Raw genomic sequence first — 13,491 nt, forward strand, 5'->3', positions numbered from 1 at the left:
CTGACTTTACTTTAGGGAACAAACGATAGTTTATTAAGATCGAATAGAAAGTAGTAAATAAGAGATAGTAATTTTGTTTTCACATCATTACTGGTCGTTTTCTTTGTGTAATAGTGGTTCTAGGAGCTTCAGTTTGGAACCGTGCCACCACTACGCTCGCAGGTTCGCATCCTTCCTCGGGCATGGATGTGTGTGATGTCCTTAGGTTAGTTAGGTTTAAGTAGTTTTAAGTTCTAGCGGACTGATGACCTCAGATGTTAAGTCCCATAGTGATCAGAGCCATTTTTGTTTTAAAGTATGGCGCTGCACTGAAAGGAACTTGACGCTCTACATACCAATAAGATGTCTCTTTTCAGAGGCCTCTTCACTTGCATACCCAACACTCCCTTGGTGGTAATTTTTTTGTTGTGCTTGGTAGAAATTCTGGAAAATACCTAGCTATAAGGTGAGTCGCTTTCGGTGTTCGACGTCGGCGTCCGGATAATGACCCCCTGTTGTGGAGAGGATGCGGCCACCTGTTCCCCGAGCCTAACCATCAGTTCCAATCCTTCTCCTTCGCCGGCAAGTTTTTTGTACAGAACGTAAGCACCGAAGAATGCAACTTCCAATAAATAGTGAAAAATCTCTGCTGGTGGACGTTTGGTAGCTTTGCAACGTGGAATCGCTCATCCCACGCCTGATATATTCTTGTTGTAATCAGTAAGAACACTTGCTTCTCCACGACGTCATTACTTCCTGAAATCTGTCGTAATAGGACGCATTGTCCATCAAAGTGTCTCCCTTGTCTTTTCATATCCTCAACATCTGCTTGTTTCTGTACGCCTTTGCGTATTCGAGCTTTTTCTGTTTGCAATGTTTCGTGAAGTCAGAGAATTCTTATCTGTTTTGCTGCACAGTGCCACAACGTCAGTGTTTTTACTCATTGGTTGGACTAGAGTATCAGTTGACAAGGTAGATACTACTACTACTACTACTACTACTACTACCACTACGACTACGTGACCAGGCCCAGTGGACCGCACGCATCTACAAGTTTCCTCCTCCACTCTATTCTGTCCATTGCTGTTATCCGCCATTCGTCTACATCTATTGACACTTGGTTTAAATCTTCATGGAGTCCATCCCTCCAACGCTTCTTGGGTCTCTCTGGCGGTCTCTTTCCTGTAGGTGTGAAATCCAGGAGCTTCCGAGGCCATCTGTGACCCTCCATCCGGGCCACATGGTCGGCCCACTGCGTTCGTTTGGCTTCGGCGGTTCCTGCTATGTTGGGCTGCTTGTATAGTTCCTCAAGCTCTTGGTTGTAGCTGATCCTCCATTCCCCTGTATCTGCATCCAGAACCGAACCGAAGATCTTCCGAAGCGCTTTTCTCTCAAAAACAAGGAGATTATGGAAGTCCTGTTTCTGGATACTCCATGTCTCACAGCCATATAGAACAACAGGCTGGATCAGGGTTTTGTACAGTCGAATCTTGAACTCTCTGGAGAGATATCTGGACCGAAGCAGTTGTCCTAGGCTGTGGTAATGAGAATAACGAATGCCATAATTTGTGTCTTTACTAGCATAATGAAAACATAACTGGCTGAGAATACATTGTATTGAGTGACGAGATCTAGCATCTAGTGCACAAATCATTAAGTAAAAGTACTGTAACACCCGGTGGCCTAAAACTAGTCATCCCATTAGCTGCAGGGCACATAATGCTACGGACGGATATATTTGTCGGATCCACCGAGAACAAGCAGAACATAGACGGATACATCGGTCATGCCCCCTAAAAAGGTTACGGTAGACAAGCAATAGACGCAGATGTAGGTTTGTATCTCATGCACGAGACGGCAGCGCAGTCTCGAACCTGTCGATGTCGTTGTGGTAGCGGATGCACTCTCGAAGGCGGGACCTCATCTGGTTGTCCGGGTCAGGCGACGCTTCCGCCTTCTTCCGCTTGTAGCCGCTGACCGCAGCCTCTCGAACGACGCCTGTGCACGTGTTTGCGAGCATCATGTTGAGGAAGCGCAGGTGACCCGCCAAGTAGATGATGAGCGTGCAGAAGAATCCGTCAAGGCCGGTGGACACGTGGCTGCCGTAGAACAGCCCCAGTGACAGCACAGTGTACACCATCTGGAAAAGACACTACTGGCCATTAACATTGCTATACCAGAAGAAATGCAGATGATAGATGGGTATTCACTGGACAAATATATTATACTAGAAGTGACATGTGATTACATTTTCACGCAATTTGGGTGCATAGATCCTGAGAAATCCTTACCCAGAACAACAAGCTCTGGGCGTAATAACGGCCCTGATACGCCTGGGCATTGACTCAAACAGAGCTTGGATGGCGTGTACAGGTACAGCTGCCCATGCCGCTTCAACACGATACCACAATTCATCAAGAGTAGTGACTGGCGTGTTGTGACGAGCCAGTTGCTCGGCCACCATTGACCAGATGTTATCAATTGGTGAGACATCTGGAGAATGTGCTGGCCAGGGCAGCAGTCGAACATTTTCTGTACCCACAAAAGCCCGTACAGGACCAGCAACGTGCGGTCGTGCATTATCCTGCTGAAATGTAGGGTTTCGCAGTGATCGAATGATGAAGGGTAGAGCGAGAGGTCGTAACACATCTGAAATGTAACGTTCACGGTTCGAAGTGCCGTCAATGCAAACAAGAGGTGGTCGAGACATGTAACCAATGGCACCCCATACCATCGCGCCAGGTGATACGCCAGTATGGCGATGACGAATACATGCTTAAAAAATGGCTCTGAGCACTATGAGACTTAACGGCTGAGGTCATCAGTCGCCTAAAACTTAGAACTAATTAAACCTAACTAACCTAAGGACATCACACACATCCATGCTCGAGGCAGGATTCGAACCTGCGACCGTAGCGGTCGCTCGGCTCCAGACTGTAGCACCCAGAACCGCACGGCCACCGCGGCCGGCGAATACATGCTTCGAATGTGCGTTCACCGTGATGTCGCCAAACACGGACGCGACCATCATGATGCTGTAAACATAACCTGGATTCATACGAAAAAATGACGTTTTTCCGTTCGTGTACCCAGGTTCGTCGTTCCATGCTGCTGCATACGTCGTCGAACTGTTCGTGCAGGTGGTTGTTGTCTTGCATTCCTCCCCATCTGTTGACTCAGGGATCGAGACGTGGCTGCACGTTCCGTTACAGCCATGCGGATAAGATGCCTGTTATCTCGACTGCTAGTGATACGAGGCCATTGGGATCCAGCAAGGCGTTCCGTATTACCCTCCTGAACCCACCGATTCCATATTCTGCTAACAGTCATTGGATCTCGACCAACGCGAGAAGCAATTTCGCGATACGATAAACCGCAACCGTGATAGGCTACAATCCGACGTTCATCAAAGTCGGAAACGTGATGGTACTACGCATTTCTCGTCCTTACACGAGGCATCACAACAACGTTTCCCCAGCTGCTGTTTGTGTATGAGAAATCGGTTGGAAACTTTCCTCATGTCAGCACGCTGTAGGTGTCGCCACCGGCGCCACCTTGTGTGAATGCTCTGAAAAGCTGATCGTTTTCGTATCACAGCATCTTCTTCCTGTCGGTTAAATTTCGCGTCTGCAGCACGTCATCTTCTTGTTGTAGCAATTTTAATGGCCAGTAGTTTATTTCAGTCAGACGCACACTCAGGCGTTGAGAAGAGCAGTGTGGCACTGTTGGCGCCTCCGTAGAGGTAGGTTGGGATGTTAAATGCCCGTTTAGTGAAGGGAAGCAGCCGAGTCACGTCTTGGGAGGAAAAACTCGCCGCCGGCGCTTGTCTGGTCATGTGAAAGCTGGCCTCAGAGGGGACTTGGAGGTGTAAGTGCCTCAGCCGTTAAGGCATCGAAATCCTGCGGTGTCAGCCGCAACAACTGGTAATGGAGCCTGCTCTCCTTTGCCGCCTCCATACAAATGGAACAATCTCTGGCCGGCACTTGAATTGTAGATATTCTCTTTACCATAAAATGGTCAGTTAACTTCACTGAAATTACGTAACGAGAGGCCTTGTTCCAGTATGTCATCTGCTAAGTTTCTTTTTCTTGTACAAACGCGAGTTTATATAAAAATTAATTGTGAGGAGTTGAGAAATGTGGGGGATACACCGGATCCATTTTGGCTAACGCAGCCACTGGTCGCTTGAGCCTGTCGGGAGATGAAGTCTCCAAAAGACACCAGTTACTGGAAGCTCGAGAGGAGCAACGTACGGAGGCACGATACCAGGTTTCAGTGACGTGTTTCACTGTTGAGGTGTGGCTCATTCACAGCTTTGCTCGGTTGGCGTTGTGTTTTCCCCTCAACCATCCATTCGTGGCATAAGGAAGGGATTAGAATACGATGGAGTTTACGATTTTGATGTCCAAAATCTGCTCTTAGTTGAGTAAGAATTAATCTTTCAAGACGTCCTGCGACCACAAAACGAAATAGGTTCTACTATTTCTGGCTACAAGGTGGCTTCGTCTTTCCTACAGTGTGTCTTCGCAGAGAAATTACGCAGTATCTTTCTCTCTATCTTGTATCACCACGTGGAGGCTCCGAAAAAGGCTCCAGAGAGCTGAAATCGCCTTCGGGTCACCATCTTGACCCTTTGTTCACCCGTCTGCTCTGACTTATTGGACAATGAAAGTTGATCAATAAATACACACATGAACTGTCTCCTAGCGCATGATTTCTCCCAATTAACTAAGAAAGTTAGCAAATCTTGCATCTACAACGTGATGTGCAGTCAGTGGAGCAGCTGCTACATATGCCAAAAGGGCGAAAAATTAAAAACCCGGTTTTCAATAGCACATTGACTGGACTTACAAGTGCAACAAACCTACTATAGCTAAACTCTTCAAGGAAACAAGTCACAGCGTACAACGGATTACGAAATAATCCGTGGCCAAAAGCGTAAGCATGAGGTTCTGAATGACATGCCGGGTTTCTTCATTAAATTTAGCCCAACACTGTTAACTTAGAAAATCCATAATGATCAATGGTATGTACGAATTTGCGTGTTCAGTAGCTATATTTTGTAACAATAGAATAATCATTCACCAGTAAATGGTTCAAATGGCTTTGATCACTATGGGACTTAACATCTGAGGTCATCATTCCCCTAGAACTTAGAACTACTTAAACGTAACTACCTAAGGACATCACACACATCCATGCCCGAGGCAGGATTCGAAAATGCGACCGTAGCAGCAGCGGACTGAAGCGTCTAGAACCGCTTGGCCACATTCACCAGTAATATAGAATAACATGAATTTTCTCTGATCGTAAGAAATATCATCTGCTAACATCAAAGACTATTCGGCATGTGCGTAGAAGGTGTAGGAAAACCCATTTGCCTTCAAAACAGCTTCCTGTCGTCTCGGAATGAATAATCACAGTTCCTGTACAGTCTCCAGGAGAATCTTATACCATTCTTGTTTAGACTATGCTGATGCAATAGCTCCATACTTGACGATTATATACAATCGTTCGCTCGACGAAAGATCCGTACCCAGACACTGGTAAGCTGCACATGTCACACCAATATTCAAGAAAGGTAGTAGGAGTAATCCACTTAATTACAGGCCCATATAGCCGTGCGGGATTAGCCGAGCGGTCAAAGGCGCTGCAGTCATGGACTGTGCGGCTGGTCCCGGCGGAGGTTCGAGTCCTCCCTCGGGCATGGGTGTGTGTGTTTGTCCTTAGGATAATTTAAGTAGTGTGTAAGCTTAGGGACTGATGACCTTAGCAGTTAACTCCCATAAGATTTCACACACATTTGAACATTTGAACATGCTCATATCATTAACGTCGATATGCACATACATTGTGTTCGAACATTATGAATTACTTCGAAGAATACGGTCTATTGACACACAGTCAACGTGGGTTTAGGAAAGATCGTTTTTGTGAAACACAGCTAGCTCTTTACTCGATGAAGTGTTGAGTGCTGTTGACAAGGAATTTCAGATCTATTCCGTATTACTGGATTTCCAGAAAGCTTTTGACACTGTACGACGCAACCGGCTTATAGTGAAATTGCGTTCTTACGGGATATCGTCTCAGTTATGTGACTGGATTTGTGACTTCCTGTCAGAGAGGTCACTGTTCGAGTAATTGACGGAAAGTCATCGAGTAAAACAGAAGTGATTTCTGGCGTTACCCATGGTAGTGTTATAGGCCCTTTGCTGTTCTTTATCTACATAGACGATTTGGGAGACAATCTCAGCAGCCTTCTTAGGTTGTTTGCAGATGTCGTTTATCCACTAATAAACTCTTCAGAACATCAAAACAAACTGCAAAACGATTTAGAAAAGATATCTGAATGGTGCGAAACTTGGCAGTTGACCCTAAAAAACGAAAAGTGTGAGGCCATCCACATGAGTGCTAAAAGGAACCCGTTAAACTTCAGTTACACGATAAATCAATCAAATATAAAGGCCGTAAATTCAATTAAATACCTAGGAATTACAATTAAGAACAATTTAAATTGGAAGGAACACACAGAAAATGTTGTGGGGAAGGCTAACCAGAGACTGCGTTTTATTGGCAGTACACTTAGAAAATGTAATTGCTCCACTAAGGAGACTGTCTACACTACGCTTGTCCGTCCTCTTTTAGAATACTTCTGCGCGGTGTGGGATCCTTACCGGATAGGACTGACGGAGTACATCGAAAAAGTTCAAAGAAGGGTAGCACGTTTTGTATTATCGCGAAATATGGGAGAGAGTATCATTGAAATGACACAGGATTTGGGGTGGACATCATTAAAACAAATCGTATTTAGTTGCGGCGGAATCTTCTCACGAAATTTCAATCACCAACTTTCTCCTCCGAATGCGAAAATATTTTGTTGACACCGACCTACATAGGAAGAAACGACCACCACGATTAAATAAGGGAAATCAGAGCTCGTATGGAAAGATATAGGTGTTCTTTTTTTCTGGGCGCTATACGAGATTGGAGTAATAGAGAATTGTGAAGGAAGTTCGATGAACCCTCTACCAGGCACTTAAATGCGATTTGCAGAGTATCCATGTAGATGTAGATTCTTGCTGCAAACAATGGCAAGTTCCGGTAACGATGAAGGAGGTGGACAGAGTTCACTCACCGTTCTCTCCAAAGTACATCACAAAGTTCCAGTAGTACCGAGATCTGGTGCCTGGTGGTCAGAGGAGATGCGACATTTCATCCTCGTGCCGACAAAATGAGTCCCGGACGATGCGAGCTGCGTGAGCAGGACCCCTGTCGTCTTGGAACACAGCATCATCATTGGGTAACGAACACTGTACCCCGTGATGGACCTGAGCAGTCAAATGGTCAAATAACCCTTTACAAGAATGCAACGTTCTACACTAATCATGGGTCTCGTGGAACACTACGATATGGCTGCCCAAATAATCAACGAACCGCTGCCATGTTTCACTCTTGTGGCGTAAAACTCGTCCAGAAGTTGGAAACAAGTGACACAAGACTGATGGGACCAAATGACAGTCTCCTATTTCTCCATAAATCAGGTTCTGTGGCTTCGGTTCCTCGTTTCCCTTTTACGGACATTTGGATGACTGATGAGTGATTTTGGAATTCCACTTACCCATCAAATACCTACTTATGCAGTTCCTTTCATGTTTTTTTTTTGGTGCTGACAGGGTTCGGGAACGTGGCGTTCAGCTCTGCAGTGACTTTTGCAGCTGTCGTCCTCTTTTTTTTCTTCGCAACCCTCTTCAGCGATTCTCTGTCACGGGTACTCAACACACGAACACTTTGGCGACCTCAGTTACGGAGGCACCCGTCATACGAGCAGTAACAATTTGCCCGCGTTCGAATTCACTTAGCTCCGACATAACGCACTCCCGACTTCACAGAACACTGTTCTGACACCGACTGACACTTGCAACGTATTGAGGACACTGCACAGGCGTCGTCCGTGGTCAAGTACAACAGCGCAACCTGCAGATTTGGTTTGCTTCTGCGTTTAAGTTCAAGCATGCATTTCTCCTGGTGTTTCCATATGTTTGTCCAACTCCTGTAGGGTGGGTTAACAAAATGGTTCAAATGGCTCTGAGCACTATGGGACTTAACATCTATGGTCATCAGCCCCCTAGAACTTAGAACTACTTTAACCTAACTAACCTAAGGACATCACACAACACCCAGTCATCACGAGGCAGAGAAAATCCCTGAACCCGCCGGGAATCAAATCGGGAACCCGGGCGTGGGAAGCGAGAACGCTACCGCACGACCACGAGCTGCGGACAGGTGGGTTAACACTGTGTTTGTTGTGTGTATAAGGAAAGATTACGCAGCCGGTTCTAAACAGTCTGCGTGGTGTCTGTTTGTTCTATATCGTGTCTCCCTACCACTTTCGCGCAACGACGCTCTGAGCGTGTTTTTTAGGGAATTGACTACTTTGAACCTGGGACCTGTTGCTGGTAAGGAGACGTCAGACCACACATGACATGTAGAATTCAGAAGAGTTCAGTGAGACTAGCGATGATATAATCAAATACTTAATGATTTCAGCGTCAGCTCCACTGCACTCCCTGTAAAGGAATCTTAATACTAACTAAATTTAGTGGAAAGGGTTCAAGGCTTTCCTATTTTTAGTTAGCTGGTAAAATAACGTCGAAAAAGCAGTTAAGTTTACCATTGGAAATTTTATTCTACTCACAAAACATCGTTTATAAATTGCACTATTGATAAAAGGAAATGTTTTAATACAGGATGGTAAAAACCAACTGCGTTGAACAAAAATGTGAACGAATATTCCCTGAATGGGTTTCCAAGTTCTACAATGGATCGAAGGATGACCTATGCCATATCACATCTATAATCTAGGTTTAAATTAAGTTTCACAAGAGAGAAAACTATCAAAATGGTCTACAGTGACCCTCAATTATCTTTAATTACTTATCTAACTTGTCGTAAATTACAGTGGCTGATGTGGCTTCTCAATAACTATATAACAGAAAAATCATCACGTTTCAGATTTTTACTTCAAGTGGCAAATGTGAACACCATGAGCTTTAATTGACGATCGACACTAATATTACGCAAAAAGGGGGTGTAATAGATGAGACTTCTGCAGTTCTGAGTGAAGCTTTATGCGCTGTTATGCGGCATCGCGTGCGTTCATTACCTTGTCGGTGTTCAAAAAATGGCTCTGAGCACCATGGGACTTAACATCTGAGGTCATCAGTCCCCCAGAACTCAGAACTACTTAAACCTAACCAACCGAAGGACATCACACACATCCATGCCCGAGGCAGGATTCGAACCTGCGACCGCAGCAGTCGCGCGGTTCCGGACTGAAGCGCCCAGAACCGCTCAGCTATCGAGGCCGGCTGTCGGTGTTCGCCAGGGGGTGGAGGGCAGCGCAGCTCCGTCCAGCTCGCCGTCTCAGAAGCAACTCCTCTCCTAACTTCTCCTTACTAGAATTTACCGAAGTTGGTTTAAAAAAAAACTATCTGGCTGTGTTTTCATCTGACCAATCAGGGTCTCAATGTTAACCTTAAGCTCCGCCTACAAAAATTCTGTCTATCCAATGAGAAACGTTATACTTTTCGTGGTGGGGCAATGTTTTTAAAGTTTGCAACGTAACAGAGACGCGAAAAAGTCTTACGCTAAAACTTGCAGCTGGAGTGGTCCTTTTAGCGTTATCGTAAGATCTATACTGTTCTTCTGGAGGGCTCTATCTTTTAACATGGGCTGGGGGGTGGTCCTAACGTAACAGAAACGCGAAAAAGTCTCACACTAAAACTTGCGGGTGGTGTAGCCCTTTTTGTGTTATCGTAAGATCTATACTGTTCTTCTGGAGGGCTCTAGCTTTTAACATTGGCTGGGGGTGGTCTTGACGTAACAGAGACGCGAAAAAGTCTCACGCTAAAACTTGCGGGTGGTGTGGTCCTAGCAGTTAGCTGGCGACGTAGGTGTCCGTCCGTCTCTTATCGTAGGGCCTTCCAGCTTAACACGGTTCTGCTCTCGGCTTCTGTTCTCGTTTCTCCCCTCGGAACTGCGTCTGTCTCACGGTGGGAAGGTATGACATGCATTTAGGCATTCTTGTGTTAGTCTGTGGTATTCCATTTGCTCACTCGTTACTCGTATTACTTTTGTTAATTTAATGTCACGATTTATTCGGAGCTATGTGACATACTACTGGATTTGCTTATCATGTCAGGGTTTTCGTGGAAGGTGTTGGATTTGCCTGACACCTTACACGGTATCTGATTAAGAAATCTCATTTGAGTATTGTTTGTGAGAAGATCGTGTTATGCCCCGTGTAAGAAGGAGAAACATTCGTCGGCACGTGTCGGAATTCGACAGCGTCAGGACGTGGACTGTTCAGACTGCGGTTTATCGTTTTGCGATATCGCTGCTCGCATTGGTCGCGATCCGGCGACTGCCAATCGAATACGGAATCTGTGACTTCAGCAGGGACATACTCAACGCCAACATGGTGACCACTGTTGAAGCTTCCCTTGAGACGGCAGCAGAGAGAGGAGAGTCTATAGTGTGCGCTCAAGAGCAACAGATGGTTGTCGATTTCCGGATCTGCACACAGCATCGCGATTTATGTATCCGTATGTGGAGGCTCCGAGAAGAACGAACGGTTGCAGATCGCATTCGAAATCGTCATAAAGCCCAGTATCTGGCGTGGTAGTATGCAGTGGTATTGAGTATACAACAAGATCATTTCTGGTTCGCATAGCCGTGTGACATGAACAGAAGGTTCAACTATTTTTTTTTAACGGAATGCTATAGTTGGGTACTTATTTTCTGATATCGGCTATCGAGACGAATCCAATGACGTGTAACAGTAAGGTCTTTGAAGGTCAACGAATGTCACAAAGGTGGCATGAACGTCCATTTACAGAAGGTGTTCGAAGTGACGACCATTGGTATCAACGCAGTGCTGCAATCTTCTTATCATGGTTTCTGTGGTATTCCTTATACTGCGGCACTTACCGAAGCACATGCTCTGACAATTCTCTGTCGTATATCGTGCAAATAGTAAATATTCGCCGAATACAGTATATCCACCTAACGTGCCACTGACATGTAACACCATTCGACTGTTTCGCAATACGGCACTAATAGAAACGGTAAGACTAATATCGTCGAATCAGGCGAATGTGAATGATGTATTCCTTCGAAGAACAAGTCGATATGCTTCTCATTTACGGAGAATGCTAACGAAATTCAATGAGAGCTAGAGACTTATACGCTGAGAGATATTCTCAACGTACTCACCCTACACCTCTTACATTTAAATATGTGTGTGATAAATTGAGTACAACTGGATCTTTAACGCACACGGAAACATATCTGGCAAAGGAAAGTTACTAACGAGGAAACGTAAATTGGTAGTCTTGCCACTATGGTTCGAGATCCTTGTGTTAGTTCGCGTCAAATCGCAATGGAATCTGGCATGAGCCAGAGTAGTGTTTTCGTGTTCTGCATCGCCATGAATATCATCCTTACCGTATCATTCTGCACCAACAATTAACTGGTACGGATTGTATGCGTCCCGTCGAATTCTGCGATGGGCTCAACTTCATATTCAAGGGGTGACACATTTATTAATTCGATTTTATTTACTGACGAGGCTACATTCACGAATCATGGAAATGTTAATTTGCATAACATCCATTATTGGGTAACTGAAAATCCTTGTTGGCTGCAGCAAGTTGCACACCAAAAACTGTGGTCGGTGAATGTATGGTGTGGGATTCTGGAGGACAGAATTATAGGCCCCTATTTCATCGAAGGAAATCTTAATGGTAGGAAGTACACCACATTCCTGCAAGAAACATTAGGTCTGTTATTGGAAGAAATACCTTTAGGAAGAAGGAACAGAATGAGGTATCAACACGATGGGTCTCCGGCACATTTTTCACTGGTGGCTAGAAATGAGTTGCAGGGACAATTCTCAAATCGGTGGATTGGACGCGGAGAAGATGTGTTGTGGCCGGCTCGTTCGCCACACTTGACGCCTCTGGATTTTTTCTTGTGCAGATTCGTAAAAGACATTGTTTATAAAGACATTCCAACAACACGTGAAGATTTACGACAGAGAATTGTCAGAGCATGTGCTTCCATAAGTGCCGATGTGATAAGGAATACCACTCAATTCATGATAAGAATATGGCAGCACTGCATTGATTCCTTCGAACGCCTTTTGTAAATGGACATTCATACCACCTTTGTGACCTTCGTTGACCTTCGAAGGCCTTACTGTTACACATAATTGGATTCGTCTCGATGGCCGCTATCAGAAAATAACTACAAAACTATAGCATCCCATTAAAAAAAAAAAAAACAAAGTTGACCTTCATATCTCAGAAGCGACCCCCTTCGCAACAAAAACCCAAAGTCATATTATGGCCCCCGTTGTCCCATGCAATTTGTGTCCCACAAAGTTTTCAGCTACTGTTATCCCGGAGCCAAGGTAGCGCCTGAGAGCCGACAACCCATATTACACCACAGGAAACGGGTTGTCTATGTCCAAGGCGTACTAAAGGCACAATGGTAAACACCGCCTATTTACATACAAGATAAAGCAAACAGACATTCCGAGCACTACTTCCTGCAGGGGGAGCTCGAGCCACGGCCTGTAGGAAGTATCACTACGCCAAAACCTGCCTGGCTGGAGACAGCTATTTAGGGGCTAGAACCAGCCCCGAAGTTCAGTTCACTTCGGATGCCGACTTCGTGGACTTCGACCGCTGAAGATTACGTCTTCGTCTCTGAATTGGACTTTTACCAGTGTGTGTGTGTGTGTGTGTGTGTTACCACGAACATTTGTGGAAAATTAGAAGTGAACTTTTGTTTGCCTCAATTAGGAGACTCTTACTGGCATCGTTATTGTTATCTTTCTTTTGTTGTTCAGTCATCGACATTGTAAACTTACATAAATAAAAGTTGTGTTGTGAAAAATTGCGAATTGTCAGTCACAACAGCTAACATCATACTTTCGGAGTTATTCTTGGTGTAAATAGTTAGTGACTCACCCTCTAGGTTGGCGAGAGATGGGCATATCACTGCTCACTGGCCACTACGTTTTATGGCCTCTATAGGGTAGGGTTGAAGGAGCATGTAACGACGCACCCATATTATTTATCCAAGCGCATTTCGACTTGATTTCCTGGCGGGTTAAATACATTGTTACTGCTAGAGATGGCAGATCTGAGTAGAAAATTGAGCACCTTCTACAGTCCCAAATCACCTCTAAATATAATCATGTATTCTTCCTGCTATGTCAACGGCCTTGCCGCAGTGGTAATACCAGTTCCCGTCAGATCACCGAAGTTACGCACTGTCGGGCTTGGCTAGCATTAGGATGTGTGACCGTTCGGGTCTGCCGAGCGCTGTTGACAGGCATGGTGCACTCAGCCCTTGTGAGGCCAAATGAGGAGCTATTTGCCTGAGAAGTAACGGGTCCGGTTAATAAAAATGACAACGGTCAGGAGAGCGGTGTGCTGACCACAC

General features: G+C 45.2%; 1 protein-coding gene across 1 annotated transcript in view; it reads right to left on the reverse strand.

Annotated features, from left to right (window-relative positions):
* LOC124799205 (odorant receptor Or2-like) overlaps positions 1 to 13,491 on the reverse strand; it is a 96,563-nt gene that overhangs the window by 46,242 nt on the left and 36,830 nt on the right. Inside the window, exon 3 of the mRNA XM_047262740.1 lies at positions 1,854 to 2,119. Coding sequence (XP_047118696.1) covers positions 1,854 to 2,119 — 266 coding nt within the window. The remainder of the gene's footprint in view (positions 1 to 1,853; positions 2,120 to 13,491) is intronic.

This window comes from Schistocerca piceifrons, chromosome 5 (assembly GCF_021461385.2).
Source record: "Schistocerca piceifrons isolate TAMUIC-IGC-003096 chromosome 5, iqSchPice1.1, whole genome shotgun sequence".
NCBI classification, from domain to species: domain Eukaryota; kingdom Metazoa; phylum Arthropoda; class Insecta; order Orthoptera; family Acrididae; genus Schistocerca; species Schistocerca piceifrons.